We start from the raw sequence: 14,707 nt of genomic DNA, 5'->3' as shown, positions 1-14,707 counted from the left end.
ATCACTTTTTCAGACCATAAGACAAGATAAAATACAGCTACACTATCTATCTTTTGCCTTATTGCTTTTCTGTACAGTGAAAATATATTAAAAACCATTTCCATGAAAGAATCGATGTAATCTCTAGAGAGGGTGCACATGTTCAGTGTGGCTGAGACTAGTTAAACACTAGAGTACACTATATCAGTAAGTAAAGATATATTTGAAAAACTTATTTCAGCAATACATTCTGTCTTTTTTACTGTGAAATGTTGAAAAAAGCATTTCATGTTGCCGTGATAGAAAGCTTTTTTAAATAAGCTGAAAGTTTTCTAAGTGAGACATAGAAACCAAATCAGTGGAGGCAGTTTTAATGCTTTTTAGTATTAACCATCCTATGAGTGTCACCGAGATTTCTATTTCACAGTGGTGGGTTTCAGTCTAGCTGCTTACAGGTAATTGTACACATCACAGACCCTACTTGGTTGGTATTTGAAAACACAATGCCCTGCATTTAAATAAAAATCTATAGACTTGTGAAAGCTAAAGAGCTGTTTCATATTTATTAAAGATTTTAACTACATTTGAGTTCCAAAGAGAAGAAAGAGGTCATACTTGCTCTTCTCAGTAAATCTAACACCCCCTCCCCCCATGCTGGCTCTTAAAATATTATTTTAATTTCATGAGATATTTGAAAACAAACTGTTTACAGAAGCTCAAAAAATCCATTACACATGGGAGATACACGCATCAGTTATACACATCACAATGGAATACAAAGTCTGCAGAACCTGGAAGCACAAGCCATAACATTCTAACAAGAAAGCCTTTCCAAGAACAGCCCACAATTTTCATAGGCAATAGAGAAGTAATATTCAAACACAGATACAACCACCCGACAGCGTGTCCTCGCATATAAAATTTCCAGAATAAACCACTAAACACATATCGAGACACGTCGCAAAAACTGGTCGACACCAGCACCGAACCTCACTTTCTCTCCCTGGAGCATCCTCTAAGTCGCTCGGACAGAGAAGAATCAGCTCACCTGCGCCGGGGGGGCCCAGCCGTGGGCACAGCCGCACTCTGACCACCACTGCCCCGGGCCGCCCTGGGGCTTGGCCGGGGATTTGGGGGGGCTCTTCCGCACCGCGTCCCACGAAGGGACCAACATGCCCCTGCCGTGGCCGGCACCCGCGGGTCCCCGGGAGGGCAGCGCCTGGGCGCCGTACTGGAGGCCCGGCGGATGCCGGTGCCAGCGGCAGGGGCAGTGAGCATCCCTGGCGACGGGGGGCACGTTCCTGCCGCCGTCCGAGCCCTCGGCGCCCCTGCCGCAGCTGTGCTGCCTGGGGAGGTGTCCGTGCATGGCGCGCCCGGGGCTCGCCCTGCCCGCTGGGCATGGACGCGCTGCCGGCGGCGGGGGCGAGGCGCGGCGGCGGGGCCGGGCCGGGCCGGGGGCAGCGCTGGCTAGCGGCGGGGCAGCGCTGGCTAGCGGCGGGGCATGGCGGGGGCCGGGGCCGGCGGGGGCCGCTGCCCAGCAGCGCCGTGTCAACGCTGGACTCCACTCGCGCAGCCACTTGACAGCATCCCGGCTGCAGGCAGAAGCAATCAATGCTCCGCGTGGCTAGGACGCACGCCTGCATCCCTTGCTGGATGACAAACCACGGGAAGGGGAGGAAAAAAAAAAAAAAAAAACCCACACAAAAAAAACCCCACCACCAAACCAACAACCAAGAAAAACCACCCTTGCAATTTTCAGGAAGATTTAGTCATTTTCTAGCTGACCCTGGTACCAGTCCCAGGCACCCTGCTGAAGCACATTTATATCTACAAGCTTTACGGGCAAAGTGCTTTCTTGTGGAAACAGCATCTAGACAAAAGTATTGAAAAAGATGCTCCTTTACCAATGATCCAAACAGACGCGGGAGTGTTTTTTCCCTGCATGCCTGAAAAGACCTTGTCAACAGAATTGCATCAGAAGATGCAAATGACAAGTCCGGGAAGAATGTTATCTGCCCTAAATGCTAAACCACAGCATGAACGTCGGTATGTGCTAATGTGCACAGGCTAGTGTGCTCAAACACAGCGGAGAGAGCAAGAGGCTGAATTTTAAAATAAAGCTAAAGAGACCTATGCCACAAATTAACAACTCTCCAGCATCTTATATATGCAATGTGAATATATTTTTTTGTTTGTAAAGACCTCAAGATTCTGATTGATGCATCACTTTCTCTTCTGTTTTTCACCCCTTAAAAATTACTTGGTGCTTTGTCAATAACCTTCTGTACAGAATTTTCTGTAAATCCCCTCTTGGGTTTTTCTTCCTAATACAATCCTCTTTTTCTTAAATTATCCTGAATGCTTTCTTTGCAAGTATTTTCTTTTAGTTGTTCTTATTGAAGTGACAGAAGTGTAAAGTGAATAAATCTGGTCTGATTGTTCCAAGCACCTTGGGATTTTTAGGGGTGTTCCCCAGTCTCAGGTACCTAAGTACTCAGGCCTGTAAGACACTCAGTTGGATTGTGGACTTGTATGTGTATACATTTCTTAGATTTTCTTTTAACGTAAGAATATTTCAGGTATATTTAACCATAGGAGATAAACTGATTTCTAAAAACAAATACAGGAATGCGTAACAATACTTTTGGGTCTGTTGGTGTTCAACTAGGATTTAAGTACAGACAGAAATTAAAAATAATTAGTAATATATATAGTTTTACTATTACAAAGTCTAAAACAAATCTACTTTTAAAGACTTCAAAGACAAAGGCAACTATGACTATCCGCAAATATGCTTTCAAGTGAGATAAATGAGTTTTCACAAATGCGTTGATGCAAATAAACTTGATTCAGTTATTTAATTCCTCCTACATAGCAAACCTAACATTCAAAATTTAGACATTGCTAAAATGCATAACAATAAACCCTGGCAGTAATTCTTGATTTTAAAAAAAAAAAGTCAATGCTCTAAAGTGGAGAAAATATTTTGACAATACTGTAGTTCAAATTGCTGTGTGTGAAACTCACATCAGTTTTAGCTGTATTTCCATTCAAGGTGCTCATCCCAGTTGTGCTAAACTGATGTGGTAATGCAAGGTTTATTCAGAACTTCACCGAACAGCCAAAACAGTACACCATAAAGTCTCGCATAACAAAAACCCAACTGCAAGAACTCACAGAGCTCAGCAGAGAATTAAGGTCACTTCATGTTTGAAAAACAAATATTAATGCACTTCTGAATTGCAAGCATAGATGTGGAAGCCACCACTTAAAAACCTGAGCTAAGGGAGACTACAAGGAAATCATTGCTACATATAAAGTAAATGTAAAGTTGCATAAGCCTGAATCCATCTTATGCAGTTTTACTCAAGCATAAGAAGTGAAGGCATGTGAGCTGTCCAGAAAGCTGCTTTCCTCTAGTGCTCAAGGGAAATTCAACCTTGGGCACCTAAAAACTTGTCTACCAGAAGGTAATTCAAGTCATTACTGCATCGCTTCCAGCAGGATTACCTCGATTAAAGAAATATATAGAGAGAGACATTATGTGAAGCTATAAATAATATATATAATATACTTACTTATATACCATAAATATATAGAAAACAAAACACTAATGAAGTCAAATCCAGTTTTTCTTTCCATCATTGTAGACCTATATTAGCAGTGTCCTTAAAACCATCAGTCTTTTGGTCACATAGCAAGCTACCTAGGTCACCCCTGACTATCCCAATGCTATTCCGGCTTTCGCAAATGCCAGTCAGAGTATAATTTAAAAAAAAAAAAAAAAAAAAAAAAAATCTTTACTAAATCTTTCAAAGCTATTTGGAGAAATCTGGATAGTTGCAGAAGTAACCAAAACACCCAAACAAATTCTAAAAAGCTACTCAATATAATATTCAATATATGCAAAAATCAGAGCAAGCAATGGCAACAATAAGACTGGGGAGTGTAAAGAATCTACACATCCCATGACCAGACATATTCTGTAGACCACCTAGACACAGAATTTTGGGTTAAGTCAGCTGTGCCAGAGCACTAAAATGTGTATCACAAACCCCCTAGCCCCCTATTTTAAAGCAGTAGATGACCTTTTAGCAACCTTAGTGTATCCCAACCAGAACAATGCAGGACTATAATGACATCTTTTTGACTGTAACATTCATGTTAAACAGTATATTTGAAATAGCCTCCTATCAGAATATAGAAAAAGGGGGAGTGTTTCTAAAGAATTTGACACCACTGAACATAGCCTAGAAGTGTTGGGTAGGTCCAGGGTATTTAATAATCTAAAAATTTGTAAAGAAAATAAATCCTACAAATAAATTATTTTACTATCGATAGTTTTTTTTTAAAGGTTGTCACTGCCTATGTGAGACAAAAACACTTGAATATGGGATGCATATATGCAACTAATTGCCAGACAACATGGTAAGATGAATTCAAAAGATAATGCAATTTCATCTGCTGTAATTGAACCTTTGTACTAGAGAGGATGGCACGCACCTCTGGATGAACTCGGATTAACACATGGCTCAAATCCACATGCCCAACTGTCATCCTAATTTGATAGTAACTGGTGCACAAAGCAAAACTGAATATTGTACAATACATGATGTGAACTGTGCTTGACCCAATACTGTTGTGGAAAAAAATCTCCCTAATTTTCTTTTAAAAATATTAAGTAGGCATGACAAAATGGAGCAAATAGATTTAGCTGATATTGTACCAGCACAAATAACTGTAACTGGATTACAGCAATGTTGGACATACACCAAAAATAAATGCTGAGAATAATTTGCTTGAGGCAAAAATGTGCATATGGGAAAGAAAAAGTGCATATGGGAAACAAAAAATATTAATAGAGTTCTGAAAGGGAAGCTAGATTCATGGGCAAGGATGATTTAGATGTAGTAACAGATTTTTCCCTCCAACCAAGAATGCCATATTATGTAACCATAAAAGAAATACAGAATAAAAGAAGAGTAATAAATGTGGGCTGGACCAACCTATTAGAGATCCTAAACTCCTATAAATACCTTTCTTGAAGGAAAAATAATATGAACAACAGAATAGCAAAACTATTGAAAAAAGTCAAAAGCAATTTCCTTACAAGAATTTTGTTTGGTTTATTGGTTACTGAATTGTAATCTTGTATAGAAATAATATTCTCAGCGGTAACATGGCCTAGAAGGAATGATTGTGATTAGTCCAAGATTGGGCCAGGAGCCAACTGGTCCAGCATAAGTTACTGCTACCATAGTGTACCCAGGAAATCTTGGACAAATAATTTGATTTCCATAACTATTCATATGCAAAATGAAAAACAAACAAACAACAACAATTCATTTAATGAAACCAGAAAGTAAGAGGTGGGGAAAGACACAGCTGAAATAAAATAACTCAGCTTCTATTTCAGGTCTATCTACTCCTCTCTTCTTGGTATGCAACACAAGAAGCATGCAGTAGTACAACAGCAAAAATAAAACAGCAGCAGAAGAAAAATATAATAAAAGACATCTATTTTAAAAATTCATTCTTAAGGAAACTTCACTGAAAATCTATCAATTATTTTCAAGAGTAATATTTTGCTTACTTGGGAAAAAAAAAAAAGTATGATCCCTGTATCCTTTACACAACAGGATGGGTCCCAATCTTAGAGGTTTTGCAGAAAAATATTTGCACAGAACTGAGACACAGCTGCCTACACAGCGTAGCTGTCTGCATGATCAAGGGCATGGTCCTTTCATTTTTATCAGAGGCTAAAAGAGCTTAAGGAGCTACAAACACAAACATATCCATTTTCAGTGTTAGCTGCATGTCCGAGGGTTAACATAAGGACAATCATTTAGAAATCAAGATCCAATGAAAAAGAAAAATGACAAGTGTTTGGAAGGGAACCATATCAAGAGAAGAAAACAACCCTCAGCTGGGAATATTAAGTCATAGTCAATCATGTCAAAGCTGGGGGAGAACAGAGCAGCAGGTTTACCAATTTCACATCCAAGAGTCATAAAAATTCAGTGGAGTGAATACAAGAGCATTTCCATGCCAATGCAGGATCTTCCCTTACTGGACCTGCTATTTGCAGGTAGAGGTGTTGTGCTAGTTTCTGCTGGAGTAGAGGTCATTTTCTTCACAGTGTCTGGTATGGGGCTGTGTTTTGGATTTAGTGCTGAATACGGGGTTGATAATTTAGGGTTGACTCTTTCATTATCGCTGAGCAGGGATTACACAGAGCCTAAACTTTTCTCCTCCTCATATTGCCACAATGGCAAGGGAGCTGGGGATGCACATTTTTACAACAGGTGGGTTTTGATCTAAAGAAAGAAATTCAACTATACCGGGTCTCCATTCAGGTAGCAACATAAGCAGAAAAGTATACCATAGATACTCAGCATATATCCATGGAATGAGCTAATCAGGAGCCTTATTACAATTATATTGCACACAGATACATACACAGTGGGAATTGTATAAAGGCAAAGAACAATATAACCAAGCTAGAAGTTTTATTCCAAGGCTGGCTATCCATGTAGAAAATACAAATGCCAATTAGCTGGCTCAGACAATCTTTTTTAGGTGTAGGATCTATGACAATATCCTCTTTTTAACTGATTACTTTCTGTTAGATTTATTTTGAAAGAAATTAAATTTATGAGCAGACAATGAGAAATTGTTTCTTCCCGATGAAGCTATTTGTGTTACGTTCGTAATATATCTTTGAAGACTTTGACACAGTTCTGTCACTGTCTTGTTATGGGCCAGTTGTAAGCTTCCACTGCAGATGAATGGAAGGCAACAGCCAAAAAAAAACCCCACAAGGTTTAGAGCATACACTACCAAGAATTCAAGTTACTAAGCTCTCTCTCTTCTGCCTTTAGAAAGCAAAGACTTAGCAGACTAACATGAACTTCAGAACAAAAGCAAAACCATTTGATGGAACATAACTGATGCAATATTAAAAGAATACCAAAAATCAGTCTTGTTTCTCTACAGTTCATGGCCACCCTTGAGATTTAATTTCAGTTGAAAACATTATCTGAAAGTATTTCCCAAACAGAAATATGCTAGCACATTTTTGTAAAGGAATTACATACAACGCGCTGTGTATTTAAATGACAGGGACAGTCCCCCAAACAAGAAAGGATGATTTAGAAGGAAGATGAATCCCTGATGGCTCTATAATGAAAATGGTTTTACCCATATACACAGTTGCTCGAAACGGTCTTCATTACTTGGAAGAGTAGAACCAAGCTGTTAGCATTATTTGGAGGCTCAATAATAACATTACATTATCTACACCAAGTGACCTCAACGGCTGGACCCATTGCTCTTTGCTTTGAAGAAGTTTTTGAGCTTAATGCAGGCTGGACAAGGTAGAATTCTAGAGTCTGTGATGTACAGCAGATCAAACCAGCCACAATTCTCAGGCTATCGCTGCATAAATAAAGGAGAGCAAGATAATGGCTAAGATAAAAAGTAGTTTCTCCATATAAATTGATGTAAATCCAGCCTGCTATTCATAGCCACTTAGTTTTAGGAAGAGAAGACCTAATTGTGAGGATGTTTTGATTTTTTTAAACATCAGAAATCCAGGAAAGAAACCCTTAGATACAAAACATGTGAATTCTCCTGGAACCACTTGCTGTATGAGGCAATAAAATAATCTGTTCTACATAACAGGACCAAAAAGAAAGCACATAAGCTTCTGAAGGAAAAAGTTATTATTTATTGTCAAGTGGCAAATTACATTTAGGTAATTCAAACAAATCTGACCTCTTTCTCCTGAAGTCTCAGATGCTTTGCTCTTCTAATTTCAGATGGCAAACATGATTGGAAGAAATAAGGCCAGAACAAAGGAGCAACCTGAAATTGAAGCTTTCACAACCTATAGAATCATAGAATTATTGAATTATTAGAATTGAAAGGGATCTTAAAAATCATCTAGGTTTAACTCCTCTGCCATAGGCAGAGACACCTTCCACTAGACTTTGCTCAAAGCCCCATCCATCCTGGCTTTTAACACTCCCACCACACAGCAACCACAAGCTCTGCAGGCAACTTGCCCCAGTTCCTCACAGTAAAGAATTTCTTATCTGTATCTAATCTTAATCTGCCCTCCTTCATCTTAAGGCCATTTCCCCTTGCTCTGTCACTACATACCATGTGGAAAGTCCCCATCCATCCTTCTTGCACCCCTTTAGCCCTTGGAAAGCTACTATAAGGTCTCCCTGAAGCTTTCTCTTTTCCAGCATGAACAGCACTAACTCTGACAGCCTGCATTCATGGCAGAGGTATGCCACCCTGACTAACTTAGCAGCTGTCCTCTGCTCTTGTTCCAACACGTCCAATCTCTCATGTCTTGGGTACCCCGCTCCAGATGGGATATAACTAGAGCAGAGTGAAGGGAAGAGACAATCCCCTCCACAGCCCACACTGCTGTGGACACAGCCCAGGATATGGTTGGCTTACCGGGCTTTGAGTCCACATTGCCAAGCTTTGCATCCACCATTACCCCCAAATATTTTTCCTCAGGACAGCTCTCAGTCCCAGCTCTCTTCCCAGTCTGTATTGATACTTGGGATTGTCACAACCCATGTGCAGGACCTTTAACTTGGTCTTATGGAACTTCAGGAATTTACAGACCCACCTCTCAATCCTGTCAAGGTCCCTCTGGCAACCATTTCTGCCAGCATGGCTACCACACCACACAGTTTGGAGTTATCAGCAGACTTTCTGAGGGTGCATTTGAATCCTCTGGCCACGTCACCAACAAGGACAGTGCTAAAGACTGATCCCTGAAGACATCACTTGTTATTGCTCTCCACTTAGACATTGCATCATTGGCCCGAACTCTAAGCGTGACCTGCCAATCAACTCCTCATTCAGCAAGTGGTTCATCTGTCAAACCCACATCTCTTCAGCTTAGAGACAAGGTTATAGGATATAAGGATACAAGGGTAGAAGACAAGGTTGATTCCATAGAACCACAGCCTGCATTCCTAAAGGAGATATAATGGCAAATCAAAGAACAGTTGAGTAGTCGTGTACTGACAATAGGTATTACACGGCCTCTTTCTCTTTGCATCATTTATTAAAACAAATTCCAACCTTTAGTTAAACAAAGCTGCTCTTTGGTCAAATAGCTCTTGCTCTGAGAAACATTGGCCTGAGTTATTTTCAACTTCCATCTCCTTGTTTTCATGCATTTATTTTTATTCTCTAATTTTACTTCAGAGCATTTTTTATCCCTCTTAGTATTCATCAATTTACAATGAAAGGTTCCTAGGGTTTGTTAGTCTGTTTATTCAGGCTGTTAACTAGCCTCTCAAAGGCTGGCTCCATCCCATAAGCATTCAATTTTTTTCTTTCAACTTTATGCAGTCTAAAGAGGATTAGACCTTTGCAGGTTTGTGTGATAGCAAGCTGTCAGTGACAGATTAGAGACCAGAACACCATGACAAAACCAACCAAACAAAAGTAATAATCCTTGGAATATTAGTAATACAAGTTTATAAAAATAGTCCACACACTTGGGGGCTCTTTGCAAGGCTATTCTTGGCAAACTATATCAATTTCATCAATGCCCTGGAGCATGTCAGGATTAATTTAAGAGAACCTTTGTGCAGTTTGGGTTTTTTAAGCATCATGTGGTACACCTTAAAACTCAATCTCTTCATCATTCAGTAAAGAATATGGTGTTGATACCATACTATGCTACAGAATTTTTTACCCCCTTTTGATATGTGTTAAACTTTGTGTCTAGTTTGATTTCACTAGCATTAGATGACATCATTCCCAAGTATATTACAGCAATTCTCCATGGCTTTTCTTCTCTGTACTGTTTCTTAAGAATATGACGCACAAATATCTTCATTTATACAAAGGATTTCATTTTATGTACATAAATCATATATATGTAGGTGTTACTTGAATTCCATAAACAGAACAATGTTAGTTGTCTCAAAGAAAGAAATGGAAAAAATATTGTAAGCAATTACTATAGTAAAGAAGAAATGTTCCTCTGAAATGAATTGTTAATTCATGGACCTTGGTCACTGTAGCTAAAACAAAACTTAAATTGGCAGCCTTGTTGGAAGTTATGGCTACAATTCTTCTTTAACATATATATGAATATAGCTCAGGAGATGAAAAAATATAAATTAACATGGACTAGATGGTATCAGGAGAAATAAACACTGCCATTGGAAGATACCTCTGGAAGACCAGACAGCACTTTCCCTGAACTTTTGTCTCAGTACCACCAAACACAGTGCCTAAGTCTATTAAAAATAAAACTTCACTTGAATATGAAAGTATATTTTTAACTAGTTCATAATGACATGTTCATCTTCCATTTCAATCAGACATAATTTTGTTCCCTTACGACTAATGACTGATTAGTAAATTGCTTTTATGCCAAAATAACTGTTTCTAAATATGTTCTTAAATAGATATAATGATTGCAAAAAATTACAACAGGGAAAAAAAAAAAAGCATTTATCAACAACTGTGCTCCAGATCACTTTCTGCTAATGAATATAGAGACTTGTGAAGGCAATACAGAAAGTTTTAGAGGGAGAGTTCAGTGAAAATTTATCATTAGGAAGAAATAAGGAACTATTACTTAGTGCTTCTCAGAAAGTATTTCAGAGCAGTGAAACTGAGCATAGACTATTACTTACAGTAAAAGCTATTCTCTAGAAAGAGAGCTACTGGAGTGCTACTGAAATCAAAACTGGAGCTGAACATGAAGGGTAACAAAAAAGATTTCCATAGGTACACCAGCAACACAAAGAAGACAAAGAGAAATGTGGGGATATAGTGACAAAGACATGGAACGCCTTTGTTGTGAAGTGACTTTGCTTTCTCAGTGTTTATAGGCAAGGTCTGCTCTCCAGTTTCCCTAGACCCTACGAAGACCAGTAGAGTCCAGGGCTGGAAGTGCTACCCACAACACAAGAGTATGAAGCCACAGACCACTTAGGTAAATTGGATGCACAAAAGTTCATGGAACTGGATGGAAGGCATCCAAAAGTGCTTATGACACTGCCAACATTGTAGTGAGACTACTCTTGTTGAAAGAGTGTGGTGTCAGGAGGAGCCTTGATAACTGAAAAATACAAATACTGTATCCATCTTCAAGATGGGTAAGAGGAGGATCTGGGGAACCAAAAGGTGGGTTTCCTAATTTCAGTCTGTGGGATGGTTACAGAACAAATCAAAACAAAAAGTTCACAGTTCACAGCCTGGAGGGAGCTTTGATCTACTGATCAGCATCTCTGTCATTCATAGGAATCTTGACAAGTTGTAGAATTACATGTGAAGAATCTTCATGAAGTTCAAGGAAGGAAATGTGAAGTCTGGCACATTGGGAGGAATACTCCCATGCAACAGAACTGGCTGGAAGCAGGCTTGCAGAGAAGATGCTGAGGGCCTGATGGACGAGTTGAACAGGAAGCAGCAGTGTGTCCTTACAGCAATTAAGGTAAACCATACAAACTTTATAAACCATATAAACTTAAGGTAAACCATAATGCATAAACTGCTTTAGTGGGAGTATAGTCAAGAAAAGTGACTCTTCACTGAGAATTATGAAAATACCTCTGAAGTACTAATTTTCTTTTGGGCAGAAAAAGAGAGATGAACAAACTGGAGTCAAGTGAAGAGGGACAATGGACTGGAGCATGCAATGTCATTTGAGCCAGAAAAAATGCTAAATCCAGCTGACCATCTTATTAAATGCATGGTTACAGAGAAGCCAAACTTCAGAGCAAAAGGCAAGGGCCATTTAACACAAGCTGCAGAAATGAAAATGTGATCAGATGTTAGAGAAAAAAAAATATACCACAAATGTGATCCGGATCAAGTTTCCCAGCTTATTAAAACCACAAATGCTTACAGAAGTGCTGTAAATGCTTCCTTTGCTCAACAAATGTCTCCTAGCACATCTTTTGATGTTTGACTGGTCAGTCAGTCTTTTTGGTGTGTCTGCTTGAAACACCCATCAAACATAAATCACATGAGAAAATTACCTCAATGTAAATGAAGCTAATTGTTTGGTAGAAGGGAAAATTGTGTCATATTTCCAAAACTAACTAGAGTCAGCTCTGTCTTGCTTACCTGACTGTTTCTTCCCAACTGTTTTGAAAATAATACTAACTGCAGATCTTGGCAGGTGAAGACTGACTATTTCAGTATGGAAAATTCACACTATGTATCTGCCAAAAAGCAGAATGTGAGAAAACTGAAGAAATTATTAAAAAAAAAAAAAAAAAAAAATCCAAAATATCCTCATTATCCTAGGACATCCAACATGGCAAAAGAAACCAATAAATTGTATAAAAAACTAATGATCCATTCTCTTTCAGAAATGAAATAATACATTTGTTGTCAACAACTTTTGGCAGCTGCTAGTAGATTATCATGGGATTAGGTGTTTGAAGTTTGTAGGCAAAGTATTTGTTTGACAGAGTTGAGGGTTTAATTGCAAGTTTTCTAAATCCTTTATTGTTTGCAGAGTCCTTTGTGGGTCAGTGCACCTATAACCAACAATTTAAAACCAGCAGGAGAGTCAGGGCCCTGAGGGTACTGTGAGGCTGACTGTCCCTGTCCACCTCTCCATGTGCTGCCCTCACCTCCAGACCCCATTTCAGCGCAGTTTGGGGCCACCAGTCTCATCTCCAGGACTGCCCTGCAGCATATCATCTCCACTGCAGCTATGCTCTGCCCAGTCATGGCTCACAAATTTAAGGCATCAGGGAATCAAGAGCACAAACACAGTTTCTGGAGGATCTGCTGTTAAAGAAACTGCCCCGTCTGACCATACAAGAGCGATTCAGACAGTCACACTTGCTCCACGTGAGCTGAAACCGTCGCAGCAACACACTCCTACACCCAGACAGCCACACCAGATTTTCTTACCAGTTCCCCATAGCAGCGTCTCATGTATCCAGATCTTTAAAATGATTTAATCTTGCTGTAATAAACAACATAATAACAGCCTGAGCTAGGAGCTTTGAGGAAGGACCCCAAACACGGTAACCCCTGAGCTTTTACCACCTCGTGGTCTGAATGGTGGGAAATCTGGAGTCATTGGCTCCTGCTGTGTGCAGTCACTGGGATGGGCCACAGGTGCCCTTTGTAGTGTGAAGGCTCAGCTGTTCACGGCCTCTTGGCTCAAGCCCCTGCCCTCAGAGCTCAACCTGCAGCTCCATCTGAATGTGTTCCTCAACGCTGCTCCTATGTTTTCTGTGATACTTGAGGACACATGTGTACTTGCAAGTTACAAACTTTTTGTTCCAAGTTTAAAGTAACCTGGGTAGATTTAGAAAATATTCAGAGATTTTTATCTCCCCACAAAATAATTCAAAGAACTTTTACATGCATAAAATCATTTACATTACAGCTGGAATTTTGGCAGCAAAATTCAAAAACCAATTATCTACATAAAGCCATGCAAATAACTTCTCTATTGAATGTCTTCTATGACCTTCAGTTATCTTCATTATTTTTCTCTTCTAAGACATTTGAGATTCACTTTTCTTTGGACAGAATCTTTTGTAAAGATCTATCAGCAGTGTTTTGCAAATATATATATATATGTGTGTGCATTTACCATCCAAAAGTAATCTACATGCCCAATTAAAAGAGATTCATACTAAAACCATATTACAAGTTAATATTTTGTCCTTATTGAAATAGGCTGTCTTCTGCTTCAGCTAACACAAAATATACGCCGTCACTCAGATTGTATTTGATTTACCTGTTCAAAAACGGAAAGCAAAAAAAAAAAAAATGTTTACAAAACTACTGGAAGTAGAATTTTATTTTCCACAGCAGATACATATTTTCCATATATTGAGACACGCAAGGTAAGGTGTCCATGGAGTCTAACAGACAGTCCTGAGCTTACTCTGGATGTGACTCAACAGATTCGCAAGACCAACAGATCTTGACCTAAAAACAAGCCTTTCCACTCTTCAGTGTATCTTAGTCCAGTATCCTGACCATGCTGACCATCAAAACCAGACAATCCTGGCCAACAGTGCTGAGGCCCCCTGTGCTGAGGCCCCCTGTGCTGGGATGCCTGTCTTCAAAGAGAAATGGATACAGCACAGCCAAAAAAAAAAAGTTACCCTTAGTAGAGAAAAGCCTGGCAGTGAGTGCAAGATGTCTTGCCTAAGCTCATCACGGCTGATTTTAGCTTGGTCAGTAATGATAGCAATAGCCTAGCAATCAGATACTTATTCCCTGAACCTGATCTAGATTCATTTTGGCTGATAACAATTCATTATGAATGGAATTGCCTGTGACTCTAACTTAAATGTGTCATGGAAGAGAGCAGATGAATACCAGAGCTCTCATACTATAAATATTATTGCTAAAAACAAACAAACAAACAAACGACTTGATGATCTTTCTCACTCCTAAACTAAGGCTGAAAACACTTGACATTGATTCCCCCATTCGCAAACACACACCTTCCAGAATCTGAGTCCTACCCTAATCACTTTGCTAAAAGATAGACTGCAAATTGTTTCATGTTCTTCCCTTTTCTGAGCATCAAAACACAGACAAATAAATACTGCGAGATACATTCTGGTTTTTACAGGATAACAAACAAAAACAAACAAACAAAAAACCAAACATCCCCCCCCCCAAAAACCCCAAACCCCACCCATGTTAACAAAATAAAACTAATCATTATGTTGAGCCATCATCATAG

The 14,707-nt window shown here is 39.4% G+C and overlaps 1 protein-coding gene across 25 annotated transcripts in view; it reads right to left on the bottom strand.

Moving 5' to 3' along the window:
* Nucleotides 1-14,707, bottom strand: part of DLG2 (discs large MAGUK scaffold protein 2) — a 984,477-nt gene that overhangs the window by 423,420 nt on the left and 546,350 nt on the right. The window contains exons 1-2 of one of the 25 annotated variants that reach the window (XM_040055825.1): nt 13,042-13,086; nt 12,904-12,958 (exon numbers count right to left, since the gene is read on the bottom strand). The exons of 23 other annotated variants lie outside the window; for them this stretch is intronic. In XM_040055825.1, the coding sequence (XP_039911759.1) occupies nt 12,904-12,927 (24 nt within the window). In that variant the 5' untranslated portion in view covers nt 12,928-12,958; nt 13,042-13,086. Of the gene's footprint in view, nt 1-1,027; nt 1,346-12,903; nt 12,959-13,041; nt 13,087-14,707 lie in introns of those variants that run through there. One more of the 25 variants, XM_040055819.1, reaches the window with a different exon arrangement.

This window comes from Hirundo rustica, chromosome 2, assembly GCF_015227805.2.
Source record: "Hirundo rustica isolate bHirRus1 chromosome 2, bHirRus1.pri.v3, whole genome shotgun sequence".
NCBI lineage: Eukaryota > Metazoa > Chordata > Aves > Passeriformes > Hirundinidae > Hirundo > Hirundo rustica.
This window is presented reverse-complemented; position numbering and strand designations above follow the sequence as displayed.